We start from the raw sequence: 13,786 nt of genomic DNA, 5'->3' as shown, positions 1-13,786 counted from the left end.
CAGGGTATTTTAGATAGAATAGTTTTTCAGGGGCGCCTGGGTGGCTCAGTCGTTAAGCCTCTGCCTTCAGCTCAGGGCGTGATCCTGGAGTTCTGGGATCGAGCCCCACATCAGGCTCCTCCACTGGGAGCCTGCTCCTTCCTCTCCCACTCCCCCTGCTTGTGTTCCCTCTCTCGCTGGCTGTTTCTCTCTGTCAAATAAATAAATAAAACCTTAAAAAAAAAAGTTTTTCATTCTGTCTTTGGTGATCCAGTTGCCCAGTTTATAAAAAATTATCCAATATAATTTATTATTTTCATATAATACTAAATAATTTATATACATTTTATACATTAATACCTAATTTAAGAATTTCATATATGCATCCTTTATTAGTTATTTTTTTGAAATTAGTATTTAGAGGCTGGTGAGTAAGATTTTAGGAAGAAGATTCAAGGCTTAGAAAAGAATGCTTTGACTAGATAATGTAGCAAAAATTCTAGGAGATAAAAGCAAAACTATTCCTTTTTTTTTTTTTTTTTGAAGATTTTATTTATTTTTGTGTCAGAGAGAGAGGGAGAATGCACATGAGTGGGGGGGAGGGTACAGAGGGAGAAGCAGACTCCCCCCTGAGCAGGAAGCCCAATGCAGGATTCAGTCCCAGGACCCTGGGACATGACCTGAGCTGAAGGCAGACGCTTAACCAACTGAGCCACCCAGGCTCCCCAGTTACTTGGTTTTTTAAAGCTTCAGAGTTTCTTCAATGATTTCTTGTCATTGTAAATGGCAAGATTTCATTCCTTTTTATGGCTCAGTAATATTCCTGTGTGTGTGTGTGTGTATGTGTATCACAACTTCTTTATCCATTCATCAGTCAATGGACATTTGGCCTCTTTCCATAATTTGGCTGTTGTGGATGCTGCTGCTATAAACATAGGGGTGCATGTATCCCTTCAAATCAGTGCTTCTGTGTCATTTGGGTAAATACCCAGTAGTGCAATTGCTGGGTCATAGGCTAGCTCTATTTTTAACTTTTTGAGCAACCTCCATACTGTTTTCCAGAGTGGCTGCACCAGTTTGCTTTCCCACCAACAATGTAAGAGGGTTCCCCTTTCTCTGCATCCTCGCCAGCATCTCCTGTGTTGTTAATTGTAGCCATATTTACGGGTGTGAGGTGATACCTCATCATAGTTTTGATTTGCATTTCCCTGATGATGAGTGATGTTGAGCATCTTTTCATGTGTCTGTTAGCTGTCTGTATTTCTTCTTTGGAAAAATGTTCATTTTTTAACTGGATTATTTGGGTTTTTTGGATGTTGAGTTGTACAAGTTCTTTATATACTTTGGATACTAACCCTTTGTCCCAGATGGCATTTACAAATATCTTCCCCTGTCCCAAATGTTGCCTTTAGTTTTGTTGATTGTATCCTTCATTGTGCAGAAGATTTTTATCTTGATGAAGTCCCAGTAGTTTATTTTTGCTTTTGTTTCCCTTGCCTCAGGAGATGTATCTAGTAAGAAGTTGCTAAGGCCGATGTCATAGAGGTTACTGCCTGTGTTCTCCTTTAGTATTTTTATGGTTTCAGGTCTTACATTTAGGTCTCTCAACCGTTTTGAATTTATTTTTGTGTATGGTGTAAGAAAGTGGTCCAGTTTCATTCTTCTGTGTGTTGCTATCCAGTTTTCCCAACACTATTTGTTGAAGAGACTGTCTTTTTTCCATTAGATATTCTTTCCTGCTTTGCTAAATATTAGTTTACCACATAGTTGTAGTTCTATTCAGTGATTTCTCTAACCCTACCATGAAACTTTGTAAAGGAATTTCTTATTCTTAATTATTAAGATTGTGATGAGAGAACATGAGAAACATGAATCTTGTGCAACCAGAAATACTGTACTAACCAGTGGGAACCCTGAGCAAGTAAATGAACGTCATATCTTTGGCAGATCTGAAGAAAAAATGGCTTATAAACCTTATATGGTATAGTAGGGACGCTTTACATATAACTGGAGTTAGAGCTAATGCATATGAAAAATTAGAGGTCGGTACTAAATTCTGTGGTAGTGACTATAAATACAACTTAATTCATTAGTTGATTCAGTAAATATTAGGCTTCAATTTTATGATGCACCTTACTAGATTTAACTAGATTTAAAAATATAGTTTGGGAATGAGGCAGGGAAACACATCATGGCACAGTGTGATTCGATGCACCAATAGAAACAAGTATAAAGTACTGTTGGTACATGAAGAGCAGCTAATGGTGCTAGCAGAAAAAGAAAAAATTGGTATGGATTGAATTAGTCATATGGGCTCAATTTTTTATTTAATAAACATGTAGTGTTATATCATTTTATTGTGGCTGTGTCTTGTTATCTGATATGTTTTTAAGGAATTTGTATAGTATATTTCTATATTATGAAATGAGATTGTAAACCCCCAAAGGCTTATTTATGAGTCATGTAGTAGTTGAGCCTGCCAGCAGCTTCCTACTTCTCGTTATACTGCAGTATACCAATTATAAACTATATTCAAAGCCAGATAGACCTAATTCAGTGAACAAATAAGGTGTCTACTTTGCCTACTATTTATTATATCTAACTAGTAGGAATAAGTAATATGCTTTAAACATACAGGTAATAAAATTTCCCTTAAGTGTTAATTAGTTTTGGGCAATTTAACAGTCCTTTTTCTATCTTATTAAGGGTCTACTGTATTTGCTGGTAACAGACCAGGGGTTTCTTACTGAAGAAAAAGTTGTTTGGGAAAGCCTACACAATGTAGATGGTGATGGAAATTTCTGTGACTCAGAATTCCATCTGCGGCCTCCTTCAGATCCTGAAACCGTATACAGAGGACAGCAAGATCAGATAGATCAGGTAAATTTGTCTTCTTCATATAGTTTAAAATGCTCTTGCTTTCGGGGCACCTGGGTGACTCAGTCAGTTAAGCGTCTGACTTTGGCTCAGGTCCTGATCTCAGGGTCCTGGGATAGAGCCCCGCATGGAGTCTGCTTGACCCTCTGCCCCTCCCCCTGCTCTTGCTTGCTCTCTCAAATAAATAAATAAAATCTTTTTAACAGAATAAAAAATAAAATGCTCGTTCCTTTCAAATGTGAATTTTGAACTAAAGATTTATTTTGTGATATTCCTGACGTTTCCTGAATCAGTAAGTGATCATTTGACATATTATACATTGATTATACACTTTGGTTCAGAAGGCCAGATTATATTGAAATGTGAAGGCCCTGGTACAGTTTGAACTCTATTCTAAACTGTAATAGGAAAGCTATGCCAAGTGTTAAACGTGGAAGTGAGATGATCTACTTTACCTTTTTGAAAGGCTACTATGTGAAGAATGCACAGGTATAAACAGAGACTAGCAATTCAAGCAGGAGGTGACAATGGCTTAGCCATGGTGGTAGAGATGAGCTGAGCACAGATTAGAGATATATTTTGGCTAGTCAGAAAAAGTAGAAAACTAAGAGAGGGTAAAAAAGTGAGTGGGTATTCTAAGCCTTAGAGTTCAGGGCAAGCAGACACTTAGAGCAAGAGGGGCACTAATGAGTGGAATTCTCATTTAGAACTGAGACAGGTGAGATCTTTGCCTGCTATAGGTGGGCAGTCTTAGAGCCACAAGCGTATTTATTACTGGAAGTATAACAATGATGTGACTTCTTCCTCTACTGAGGCGGAAATATACGTGTTTCTGATACTGATAACGATTTAAGTACATAGAGACTGTTCATTTAGCCAATATTCATTGAGTAGTTGTGTTCCTGGCACTATTAACAAGGTCCTGGAGACTCTAAGATAAATCATTTAGTCCTGTCCTGAAAAATTCTACAGTCTAACATAGAGGCAAATATTTGACCAACTAATAAGTATATGTTAAGTTCTATAATGGCACTTTGAATAGTAAGCTATGAGCACACGGAAGAATATGCGATTCAAACAAATGCTGATCTTTCTAGGACTCTTGGAAGTTAAGTATTCAAATAGCTATAACAAATACATGCTCATTTTCCTTCAGAAGCTTTATAGGGGCATTTAAAAAATATTACTTGAGAGAAACATGCAAGATTTTTCTAACACTGCATGTAGAAAATATCAGAGCAGAGGGAATGAAGGTAAACCAATAGATTGCTACAGTAGTAAAGGTGTAAGATGCTGAGAAAAAAAGATATAGCATAGTGTCTGTGAAAGGTGCAAGGAAAGAGTGGATTTAAGACTATGGGACTTGGCAAAGAGCAGTTTAAAGAAGTGAGCAGAAAAATTTGAAGGACAAATTCTTCCTATTAGTAACATATTCGTGCTAGGTAGTACAAAGTCTTCATAGGCTACAACCTTTTTTTATATCCTCTGTGGCTAATTAACATTCTCTTATTTTGAGGATAGTTTGGGGGAGATGCACAGAATAGTCAAGTTCCATTCAGTACTAATTCTTAATAAACGTGGGTGTGATGTTAGATAATATAACCTTCAAAGATGCATCACATTTTCTCATAGGAAATAATTGGCAGTGTTTATGGGAGGAAGGAGGAGGTGGTTAAGTAATTGAGTATCGCTGTATGATGGGCAACTATGTTGGTTTTAAAAATCATGTTTTGGAAGAACATTTAATACATGATTTCGAAAATTCTTATGATTTTTTTTTTAAACAAAACTTATGACATTTAGTGGGGGTTGGAAAATGTGTTTGAGTTTGTATGTGAATGTAGAAAAAACTAGGTGGATATGTATCAGTTGATAACAATAGTTATCTTTGTATGATGATACGGTATTTTTAACTTTCTCATTTACACTTTTTAATTCTGTCTCAAGTTTCTACAGACATGTTTCTTTCATAAATAGGGGGAGGTTTATTTTGGTTTTTTTGTTTTTAAAGTAGGCTCTACGCCCAATGTGGGGCTTGAACTCATGACCCCAAGATCAAGAGTTACATGCTCTAGACAAAGCCAGCCAGATGCCCTAGGGGGAGTTTTGCAGGGCTGGGGGCGGGGGGAGGTTGATTTTGTTTTTGAGGTGAGTTAAAGCTTTCTTGAATGCCTTATATGCTAGTTCTAGAAATAATGAATTCCAAGAATATTTAGAACAATGGCAGCATCCCTGAAATTATAGCACTCAAACAGAAATACTTAGGTAACTTTAGTTTTTATATTTAAACTCTGGTATGTTTTTAAAAAGCCTTTCTCATAGTTCTGTAGGTATAACCTCTGGATTTATACTCCTCAGTTCTTGAGTAAAATCTCATAGCTAAAGATGGCTATAATTTAATTTCTTAGGACTACCTTATGGCATTATCTCTACAACAAGAACAGCAGAGCCAAGAGATCAATTGGGAACAAATACCTGAAGGAATCAGTGATTTGGAACTAGCAAAGAAACTCCAAGAAGAGGAGGATAGACGGGCTTCTCAATATTATCAGGAGCAGGAACAAGCAGCAGCAGCTGCTGCTTCTGCTTCTACACAGGCCCAGGTAAGCTATAGTGTTCGGATTCTTAGATACCATGATCACTTTAGCAACAAAGACATTTGTTCTGAGATAAATATTTTTAAATTAGGTATTGACTCTTCAATTATGTTAGCATTTTAGCACCCATAGGTTTTATGGCATTGTCAAAGTTTGTGATTATCTTAATGTATTTCTCATTTAGTGAAATTATTTTTCCTGAGTTTCTGATGGCAAGATTTTTCAGTTTTGTTTTTTGTTTTGTTTGTTTTGTTTTTTAAGTAGGCTCCACGCCCAGTGTGGAGCCCAACGCGGGGCTTGAACTCACGACCCTGAGATCAGGACCTGAGCTGAGATCAAGAGTCGAAGCTTAACCGACTGAGCCACCCAGGCGCCCCTTCAGTTTTTTGTTTTTTTTTTTTTTTTAATTTTAATTCCAGTGTAGTTAATATACAGTGTTATATTAGTTTCAGGTGTACAACATAGTGATTTAACAATTTTATACATTACTCAGTGCTTGTGAAGCTAAGTGTACTTTTAATCCCCTTCACTATTCCCCCCATTACCCTCCCTCCATCCACCTCCCCTCTGGGAAGCATCTGTTTGTTCTCTATAATTAAGAGTCGACTTTTCAATTTGTCTCTCTTTTTTTTCCCCCTTTGTTTTGTTTCTTAAATTTTTCGTATGAGTGAAATAATACAGTATTTGTCTTTCTCTGACTGGCTTATTTCACTTAGTATTATACTCTCTAGCTCCATCCATGTTGTTGCAAATGGCAAGATTTCATTCTTTTTCATGGCTGAGTAATATTCCATCGTGTATATACCACGTATTCTTATCCATTCATCTGTCAGTGGACACTTAGGTTACTGTCATAATTTGGCTATTATAAATAATGCTGCAGTAAACATAGGAGTGCATGTATCCCTTTGAATTAGTATTTTGTATTCTTTGGGTAAATACCCAGTAGTGTAATTGCTGGGTCATATGGTAGTTCTATTTTTAATTTTTTGAGGAACCTCCGTACTGTTTTCCACAGTAGCTGCATCAGTTTGCATTCCCACCAGCACGTGAGGGTTCCTTTTTCTCCACATCCTTGCCAACACTTGCTGTTTCTTATGTTTTTGAATTTAGCCATTCTGACAGATGTGAGATGATACCTCATTGTGGTTTTGATTTGTATTTCCCTGATGATGACTGATGTGGAGTATCTTTTCATGTCTCTGTTGGCCATCTGTATGTCTTCTTTGGAGAAATGCCTGTTTATGTCTTCTGCCCATTTTTAACTTTTTTTTTTAATTTTTTATTTATTTACTTAAGGGAGAGGAAGTGAGCGGGAGGGAGAGGGAGAGAGGATCCAAAGCAGACTCTGCCCTGAGTACAGAGTCCAACGTGGGGCTCGATCCCACGACTGAGACCACAATCTGAGCCGAACCAAGAGTCAGACGCCCAACTGACTGAGCCACCCAGGCACCCCTTCAGTCCATTTTTAATTGGATTATTTGTTTTCTTGGTGTTGAGTTGTAGAAGTTCTTTATATATTTTGGATACTAACCCTTTATCAGATATGTCATTTACAAATATCTTTTCCTATTCAGTAGGTTGTCTTTTAGTTTTATTGTTTCCTTTGTTGTGCAGAGCTTTTTATTTTGATGCAGTCCCAATAGTTTATTTTTGCTTTTGTTTCCCTTGACTCAGGAGACATATCTAGAAAGATGTTATTATGGCTGATGTCAGAGAAATTACTGTCTGTGCTCTCTTCTAGTATTTTTATGGCTTCAGGTCTCACATTTAGGTCCTTAATCCATTTTGAGTTTATTTTTATGTATGGTGTAAGAAAGTGGTCCATTTTCATTCTTTTGCATGTAGCTGTCCAGTTTTCCCAGCATCATTTGTTGAAGAGACCTTTTCCTGTTGCATATTCTTTCCTCATTTGTCAAAGATTAGTTGACCATATAACTGTAGGTTTATTTCTGTGTTTTTTCTATTCTGTTCCATTAATGTATATGTCTATTTTTGTGCCAGTATCATACTGTTGTGTTTTTTTTTTAATTTAAGTAATCTCTACACCAAACGTGTGGCTCAAACTCATGACCCTGAGATGAAGAGTGGCATGCTCTTCTGACTGAGCCAGCCAAACACCCCAGAATCATACTGTTTTGATTGCTAAAACTCTGTAATATAGCTTGAAGTCTGGAATTATGAGACCTCTAGTTTTGTTTCTCTTTTCCAAGATTGCTTTGGCCATTAAGGTCTTTTGTAAAGGTTTCATGCAAATTTTAGGATTGTTTGTTCTAATTCTGTGAAAAATGCTGTTGAAATTTTGATAGGGATTGCATTAAATCTGTAGCTTGCTTTGGGTAGTATAGACATTTTAATAATATTTGTTCTTCCAATCCATGAGCATGGAATGTCTTTACATTTCTTTGTGTTGTCTTCAATTTCTTTCATCAGAGTTCATCTCTTTGGTTAAGTTTATTTCTAAGTATTATTTTTGGTACAATTGAATCAAATGTATTTTTTAAATTGTTAATAGCTCCAAAGAATATAAACCAATGGGAACAAAGTCTTTTGTAACAATTAGAGGGTGGTATGAGGTACTGCTGGGAAGAATGTAGACTTAAAGAGCCAGATAGACATGGATTGTATTTCCTGCTTCTGTCTCTCCCCTTGCTAGCTGTAACACCTTGGACAAAGTCCTTTACCTCTCTTAGCCCCATTTTCCCTATCTTGAAAATAAAAGATAATGCTTAACTCTTAGATTTGTGGATAAGAACAAATAATGTTAGTACTTAACCCAGTGTCTGACGTGTACTAAGTATTCAACAAAGGTTATTAGCACCTTTCCACTTTTCCTAGTTAAACGTATTAAGCACTGAAAATGTGACTATTAAGTGGGTTCCTTTATATTAAATCTCATTTTATTAAATGAAAAAAATACTTCCCTTCTTGTATGTTTAACTATACCATGCCAGAACGGTTCATTTGACTTGGGTATACAAGAAAACAAGGTGCACTTTAAGGTCTGATGAAACTTTAAACGTAGATGTCTCCATTAAACTAAGTATTTTCTATTTCTGGTTCAAACATTGACTATTCCAAGCTTAAAAGTTAAAACCTACCATGTCATGAGTAGTTTTTCACTAAAAACATTCTCTTATGTTCTCTTATTTCACAGAATACACTTATTTCACACTCAAAGTTCTCAGGATTTTCATTTTTCTCCTTTAAAATCTGTTTATTATAATAATGAGGTTTATTATAGTTTAATGAGGTCTTAGGGAACTTAATTTACCAAACGTCACCTTCTTTAACATTTTCTAAACTTTAACACAAATATTTCTTGAATTTGAGGTTTCAGGGAATATAATCCTATACATTATTTGTTTGAAATTCCATTTACTTGGAACAATGGCTACATTAATTAGATCTGTCCAAAATGACAGAGGCAGTTCCTCAGATACCATGTAACACAACAACTCTGTGTACAAATAACTTTTCCATTAATGATTCCTTTCACTCTTGTGGTTTTTCCTTCTAGATAACTATAATTAAGCACCTTAGAAAGTTGAGGTAATTTCTTCCTGTTTATTTTTCTTAAAGCAAAGCCAGCCAGCACAAGCCTCTCCAAGTAGAAGACAACCTGGGAATAGTGAACGTAAACGAAAGGAACCTCGAGAAAAAGATAAAGAGAAAGAAAAGGACAAAAATAGCTGTGTCATTTTGTAACAAGTGTTGGATTCTGTTGGATGCGTCTATATGTCTTGAGAAACAAAACCACAGGAGGAAAGGAAGAAAAACCGATAAATACCGTCTGTGCCTGATTTCCCAATGGATTTTGCTCATGTTTTTCAGGGGAAAGGTTGTTACTTAGTTACAATCAGACTTTTTCAAGTCACACAGTACACTCTTTATGAGCTGGAGTTTCATGTTACAAGTTGGAAATGCTGTGTGTTATCATTCATGAAAAATACTGCACTTGTAGCCAAATAAGCAAATCACAGCAAATTTTGTGTCATAGTGACATTCATAACTCCTATCAGTTAGTAAGCTATTTTATCTTCTGTTCTAACAATGAATGGAGGTAACTTATTTTGTCTGATTCCTTCCTGAAATCTAAATATTAGCACAATAGTTTCGGAAATTAACTTTTACAGTGATAAATTATGATCTAATCCAAGAGAAACCAGGGGTTTAATGTAGGGATGTAAAATGAAAAACGACAACAACACAAAAGAACCAAGACAAAAAAATAACAGAAATAAATAACCCTTAATCCTGAATTGGACTAGTTCAGCCCTTGAACAGCTTTACCTTTCTTTAGGAATGTACATTTTAGATATTGTCTTGAGAACTGATAATGGAGCTTGGGTTTAATTTAGATAGAAAAAATAATTTGCATTTATTTTCCAGTAGCAAAAAATTGCGTAACACTAATACTCATATTCTATCAAAATCAGATATTAATGACTTTGTAGTGTCAAATTTTGAGGAATTTTGAAATCCTTAATATAGGTAACTTGTACGACAGTTACTATTTATTGATAGTGTGATAACTGAGTAGGAAGGAAGGAAACCACAGTGGATGCTAGGCCTTGTAAATATGGGATGTGGAAAAGCAGATCGTTCAACGTCTACCTTTTTCTAGAATTACCTTGAACCTTAAAATTTAAATCATGTTCATTTGCTGGAAAATTAAGTATACTTATTAAAGCCAACAAAAAAGCACATTTCTGAAAGGAAGTTCGAAATAATCTCTGAGTCTAGTGAAAAAGCATTAATAAAACTCTGAAAATTGATAAGAATTGGGAGGAATTTATGTAAAAGCAATCGGATTTTTTTAACTTATGGGAACCAAATAGACCTATAACATCTTGTAGTGTTTATAGGATTCAGAAAGAAATATTTATTGAACTTTATTATGAGGCAACACATATTTTCCTGTATTTCTACTATCCTTAATAGTCCTTTTTATATGCTTTATATTTAAAAGTTTGTTTTAGTTATTTTTGAAAAGGCTATTGCTGCTGCAAGTAGTTATGTGATTTACATTCTCAGCCTCAGTAAATTTGTTTAAGAGCCTCTTAATCTAACCTGAGCATCCACTTGGAGAATGTTCTTGTGGCCTAGGGTGACAATAGACTACAAAAAAATGTGGTCTGGTGTTCTTAAGCTATGTCTTTAACATTCTCCATGATCCAAGACTATTTATAGGATGAGTCTATATGTAAAAATAAAAAGTAAAGTCTTATTTATGGAAGGAATTATTCTAAGGGAGAAATCCAGGGTCAAGCTATATCTTTTCTGTCATGTCCTTCTGTATTGCATGTCTGGTTATATTATACCATTTGTTTATTCCTTCAGATTTCCTATGCTAGCATGATAAATCATCAGAGAATCTGTTTAGGGTATAAAACTTTGATACAAAATATTTGGTGAGTCTCTAGTTAGTAACCTAGAATATGTGTACATTGGTAAAGTAATCAGATGTACTACAGAATTCTCTGTTGGCTCAAGCAAGCTGACCTTAGTACAAGTTTACTCTTGATATCACTCTATTGGTTGAAGGAGGAAACTCAAACCTCAGGGTTTGTTTTTCCTAGAACAGATAGTAGTGACAGTGCATTATATTTTAATAGGAAAAAGCAAAACGGTAAATCCTGAGAAATTTTAAAAAGCATATTTGAGGCATATTTTTCCATAATTATATACTTATCTATTTATTACCCTTGAAAAATATATGTGTAAAAGTTATTCTGTTATTTGTTACTATCTTCTTAATTTGTTCCAAAGATAATACTGCCATTCTGCATTCCCTCTGGAAGAAAAAAAACTCACTCAAAACCAGCAGTGCTGCTATCAGATAAGTAGACGTCAATGTATACTTATAAAAAATAACTAAAAAATGTAATGTGTTTGTTAATTCAACCTTTTTTCTATGTAATATTTCCAAGTCAGACTTTCTTACATTCCTGGAATTCAGTTTAATATACCAAGAGTAATAATGATAAAATGTTAGCTTTGATTACTGTGAGGAAAAAAATTAAATGTTCAGTTCTCTTAAACTTCTTGGAGATACTGGTTTCCCATCCTTGAAGGTTAGAGCTATTGTGTCTTTTATTTTCTTATATTTTGCTTAAGGCAACAAATTATATATTCAGACATTTCATTGCTGGTTTGGGTACATTGGAATTCGATAGTGGTATATTCAAGTCTTTCCTTCAGTGTTTTGTAGTACTTGAAAACTGTTACGTGAACTGCTAGCAGAAGTTAGAATTTAAACATTTTTGCTGTTAATATTTATAGGCTAGATTAAGGATGCATTTGCATCAACCAATCACTATTAGATTCAGCAAAAGAGATGTGAATGAGTGGATATGGTCACTATACTTTCTTATACTTTCAAAGGCTATTTCTGCAGTTTAGTGACCAGTCTTTGTTACCAATATGAAAATTGTCCTGATGTGTAATCCCATTGAATTAACAATGCTGTAATTTACAGTTTTTACAGTAGGTTATCAACATTTAACAGTATTTGTGTGTGTGTGTGTGTGTATGTGTGTGTGTGCATTGTGCATGTGTGTGTGTGTGTATCTGTGTATTTCTGAAGCAAGGATCCATGACTTCTATTAAAGAAATCTGGGAAATTTCCCTCAAATTTAAGAATTACCATTTAAGAATACACACACATACATAGGTACATACATACACTAAGCAGTTTGAGGCAGCTAAAATTGGCATTGCCTGCTCCTGTAATATGCTGGTCCAGTGTGCCTGGGTGAAGTGACTTCTTCCATGTTTCAAGGTGTCAGTTTTGCAGTCGAATGAGGCATAGATTTAAGTTTAGGATTACGTTTTGGAATATATTTTGTTGTGTCTCATATTTCTAGTATTTGGCAACTTATCCCATATTATGTTTCAAATTCTTCCTCATACTTCTTGATCTTAGCCTAATTAAGCAAGTCAGTATCAGAGATTAGTTGACTGAACCCAACATTCACCATTTTGTACTTTCACAAAACCTTAATACTTGTTTTTATGAATCACCAGCTCAGGTCACTAAGAGAGATCTTGAGAGGAGAGAGGACTAGAAGTCAAATAGATATTTAAGGGAAGAATTGTTATGGTCCCTATATTAATGTTGGCATATGAAGCAGATATCTGTAAAGTCCTACTGGAGAAATAGTCAAGGCAAGAATTTCCAGAACTGTCCTCAAACTCATTTATTTAAAAAAAACTCTTTTAAACAAAAAAGCAAATCGATTATTACATTTCACTTAATTTCCAATTAAATATACCAGTTATTTTAAAATATGATGGAAAACTTAACAGGCTTTATCTATCATACAGTACTTGGGCATACAACTTAAACTATCATTGCAAACTTACTAATACTTGATAAAATAACATGGAAGCATTAAAGATGTACGTAATTTGTATTTTAAGGAAATACAAATGTGGAAATGTGGAAGTCTGAACTGTTTTAGTCTAAAAATCTGGCTTTTATCTTTCTAGGGGCAAACTTTCTGTGCCTCAGTTTATTCTAAATATGTAAAAGATGCTCATTTTTTTAGTGCTTTACACTCCTGAATCAAGGGCATAGTATAAGCTCAGAATATTACTTAAATAATCATAAATATTATAGTTTTTGTTCTTGAGTGTGCACATCTTTTTCCCAATAACAATATTTCTTAAAGTCGGTTTTTTTAATGCTGTTAAAATTTGTAGAATTATCTTGTCTTTGAGTATGGCGTCATCACTTCCTAAAATGTATTTTGTGGTTGCTTTTGTGTTTTGATCAAAATTGAGAGTATTTTGAGAGTATAAGAAGCATTAAAAGTCTATTTTTTCCAGTATCTTTCATATATCTAAATATTTAGATTCTCTTTACCTTTTTCTCATGGAACAAAGTACAGTGGTATTAGGTTACTAATACGTGTATGTAAACTTTTGTGCATGGATGGAATTCATTTAGGTCTGTTAAGTGCTGTCATTTTTAGGGCTATTTGAATTATTTCTGTTTTTTAGTATAAAATGTTATTTGATGATGTGCAGATAAATTCCTTTTAGAAAGTGACTGAAAATCAGAGTTCTTTGGTTCTCTGGGAATATAGTGGTTTTTTGTTTTGTTTTGTTTTTTACTGATATCCAACATTTCTATAGCTGCTGAGAAAATCTTATGAAGAACTGAGGTTACTTTTCTCAGGTAACACTTTAAAACGAACTAAAGTTTAAAATCAAAGCCTTCTTGCCCAAAAAAAACTGCAAAATAGAGATAACGGAGTCTGAGGAACAGACTGCAGGACCCAGGTAATTTGAACTTCTTTTGAAGATCTATCTAAATTTTAATTCAC

General features: G+C 34.7%; 1 protein-coding gene across 3 annotated transcripts in view; it reads left to right on the top strand.

Moving 5' to 3' along the window:
• Positions 1 to 13,586, top strand: part of MINDY2 (MINDY lysine 48 deubiquitinase 2) — a 74,118-nt gene extending 60,532 nt beyond the window's left edge. For 2 of the 3 annotated variants that reach the window (XM_040620590.1, XM_008706071.2), the window contains 3 exons: positions 2,686 to 2,859; positions 5,265 to 5,459; positions 9,036 to 13,586. In XM_040620590.1, the coding sequence (XP_040476524.1) occupies positions 2,686 to 2,859; positions 5,265 to 5,459; positions 9,036 to 9,161 (495 nt within the window). In that variant the 3' untranslated portion in view covers positions 9,162 to 13,586. Of the gene's footprint in view, positions 1 to 2,685; positions 2,860 to 5,264; positions 5,460 to 5,714; positions 5,754 to 9,035 lie in introns of those variants that run through there. The other variant, XM_040620589.1, reaches the window with a different exon arrangement.
• The last annotated feature ends 200 nt before the right edge of the window (positions 13,587 to 13,786 follow it).

The sequence above is a fragment of the Ursus maritimus genome, unplaced genomic scaffold, assembly GCF_017311325.1.
Source record: "Ursus maritimus isolate PB19 unplaced genomic scaffold, ASM1731132v1 scaffold_35, whole genome shotgun sequence".
Taxonomy (NCBI): domain Eukaryota; kingdom Metazoa; phylum Chordata; class Mammalia; order Carnivora; family Ursidae; genus Ursus; species Ursus maritimus.
The sequence above is the reverse complement of the archived record's forward strand: the minus strand, read 5'-3'. Positions and strand labels throughout refer to the sequence as shown.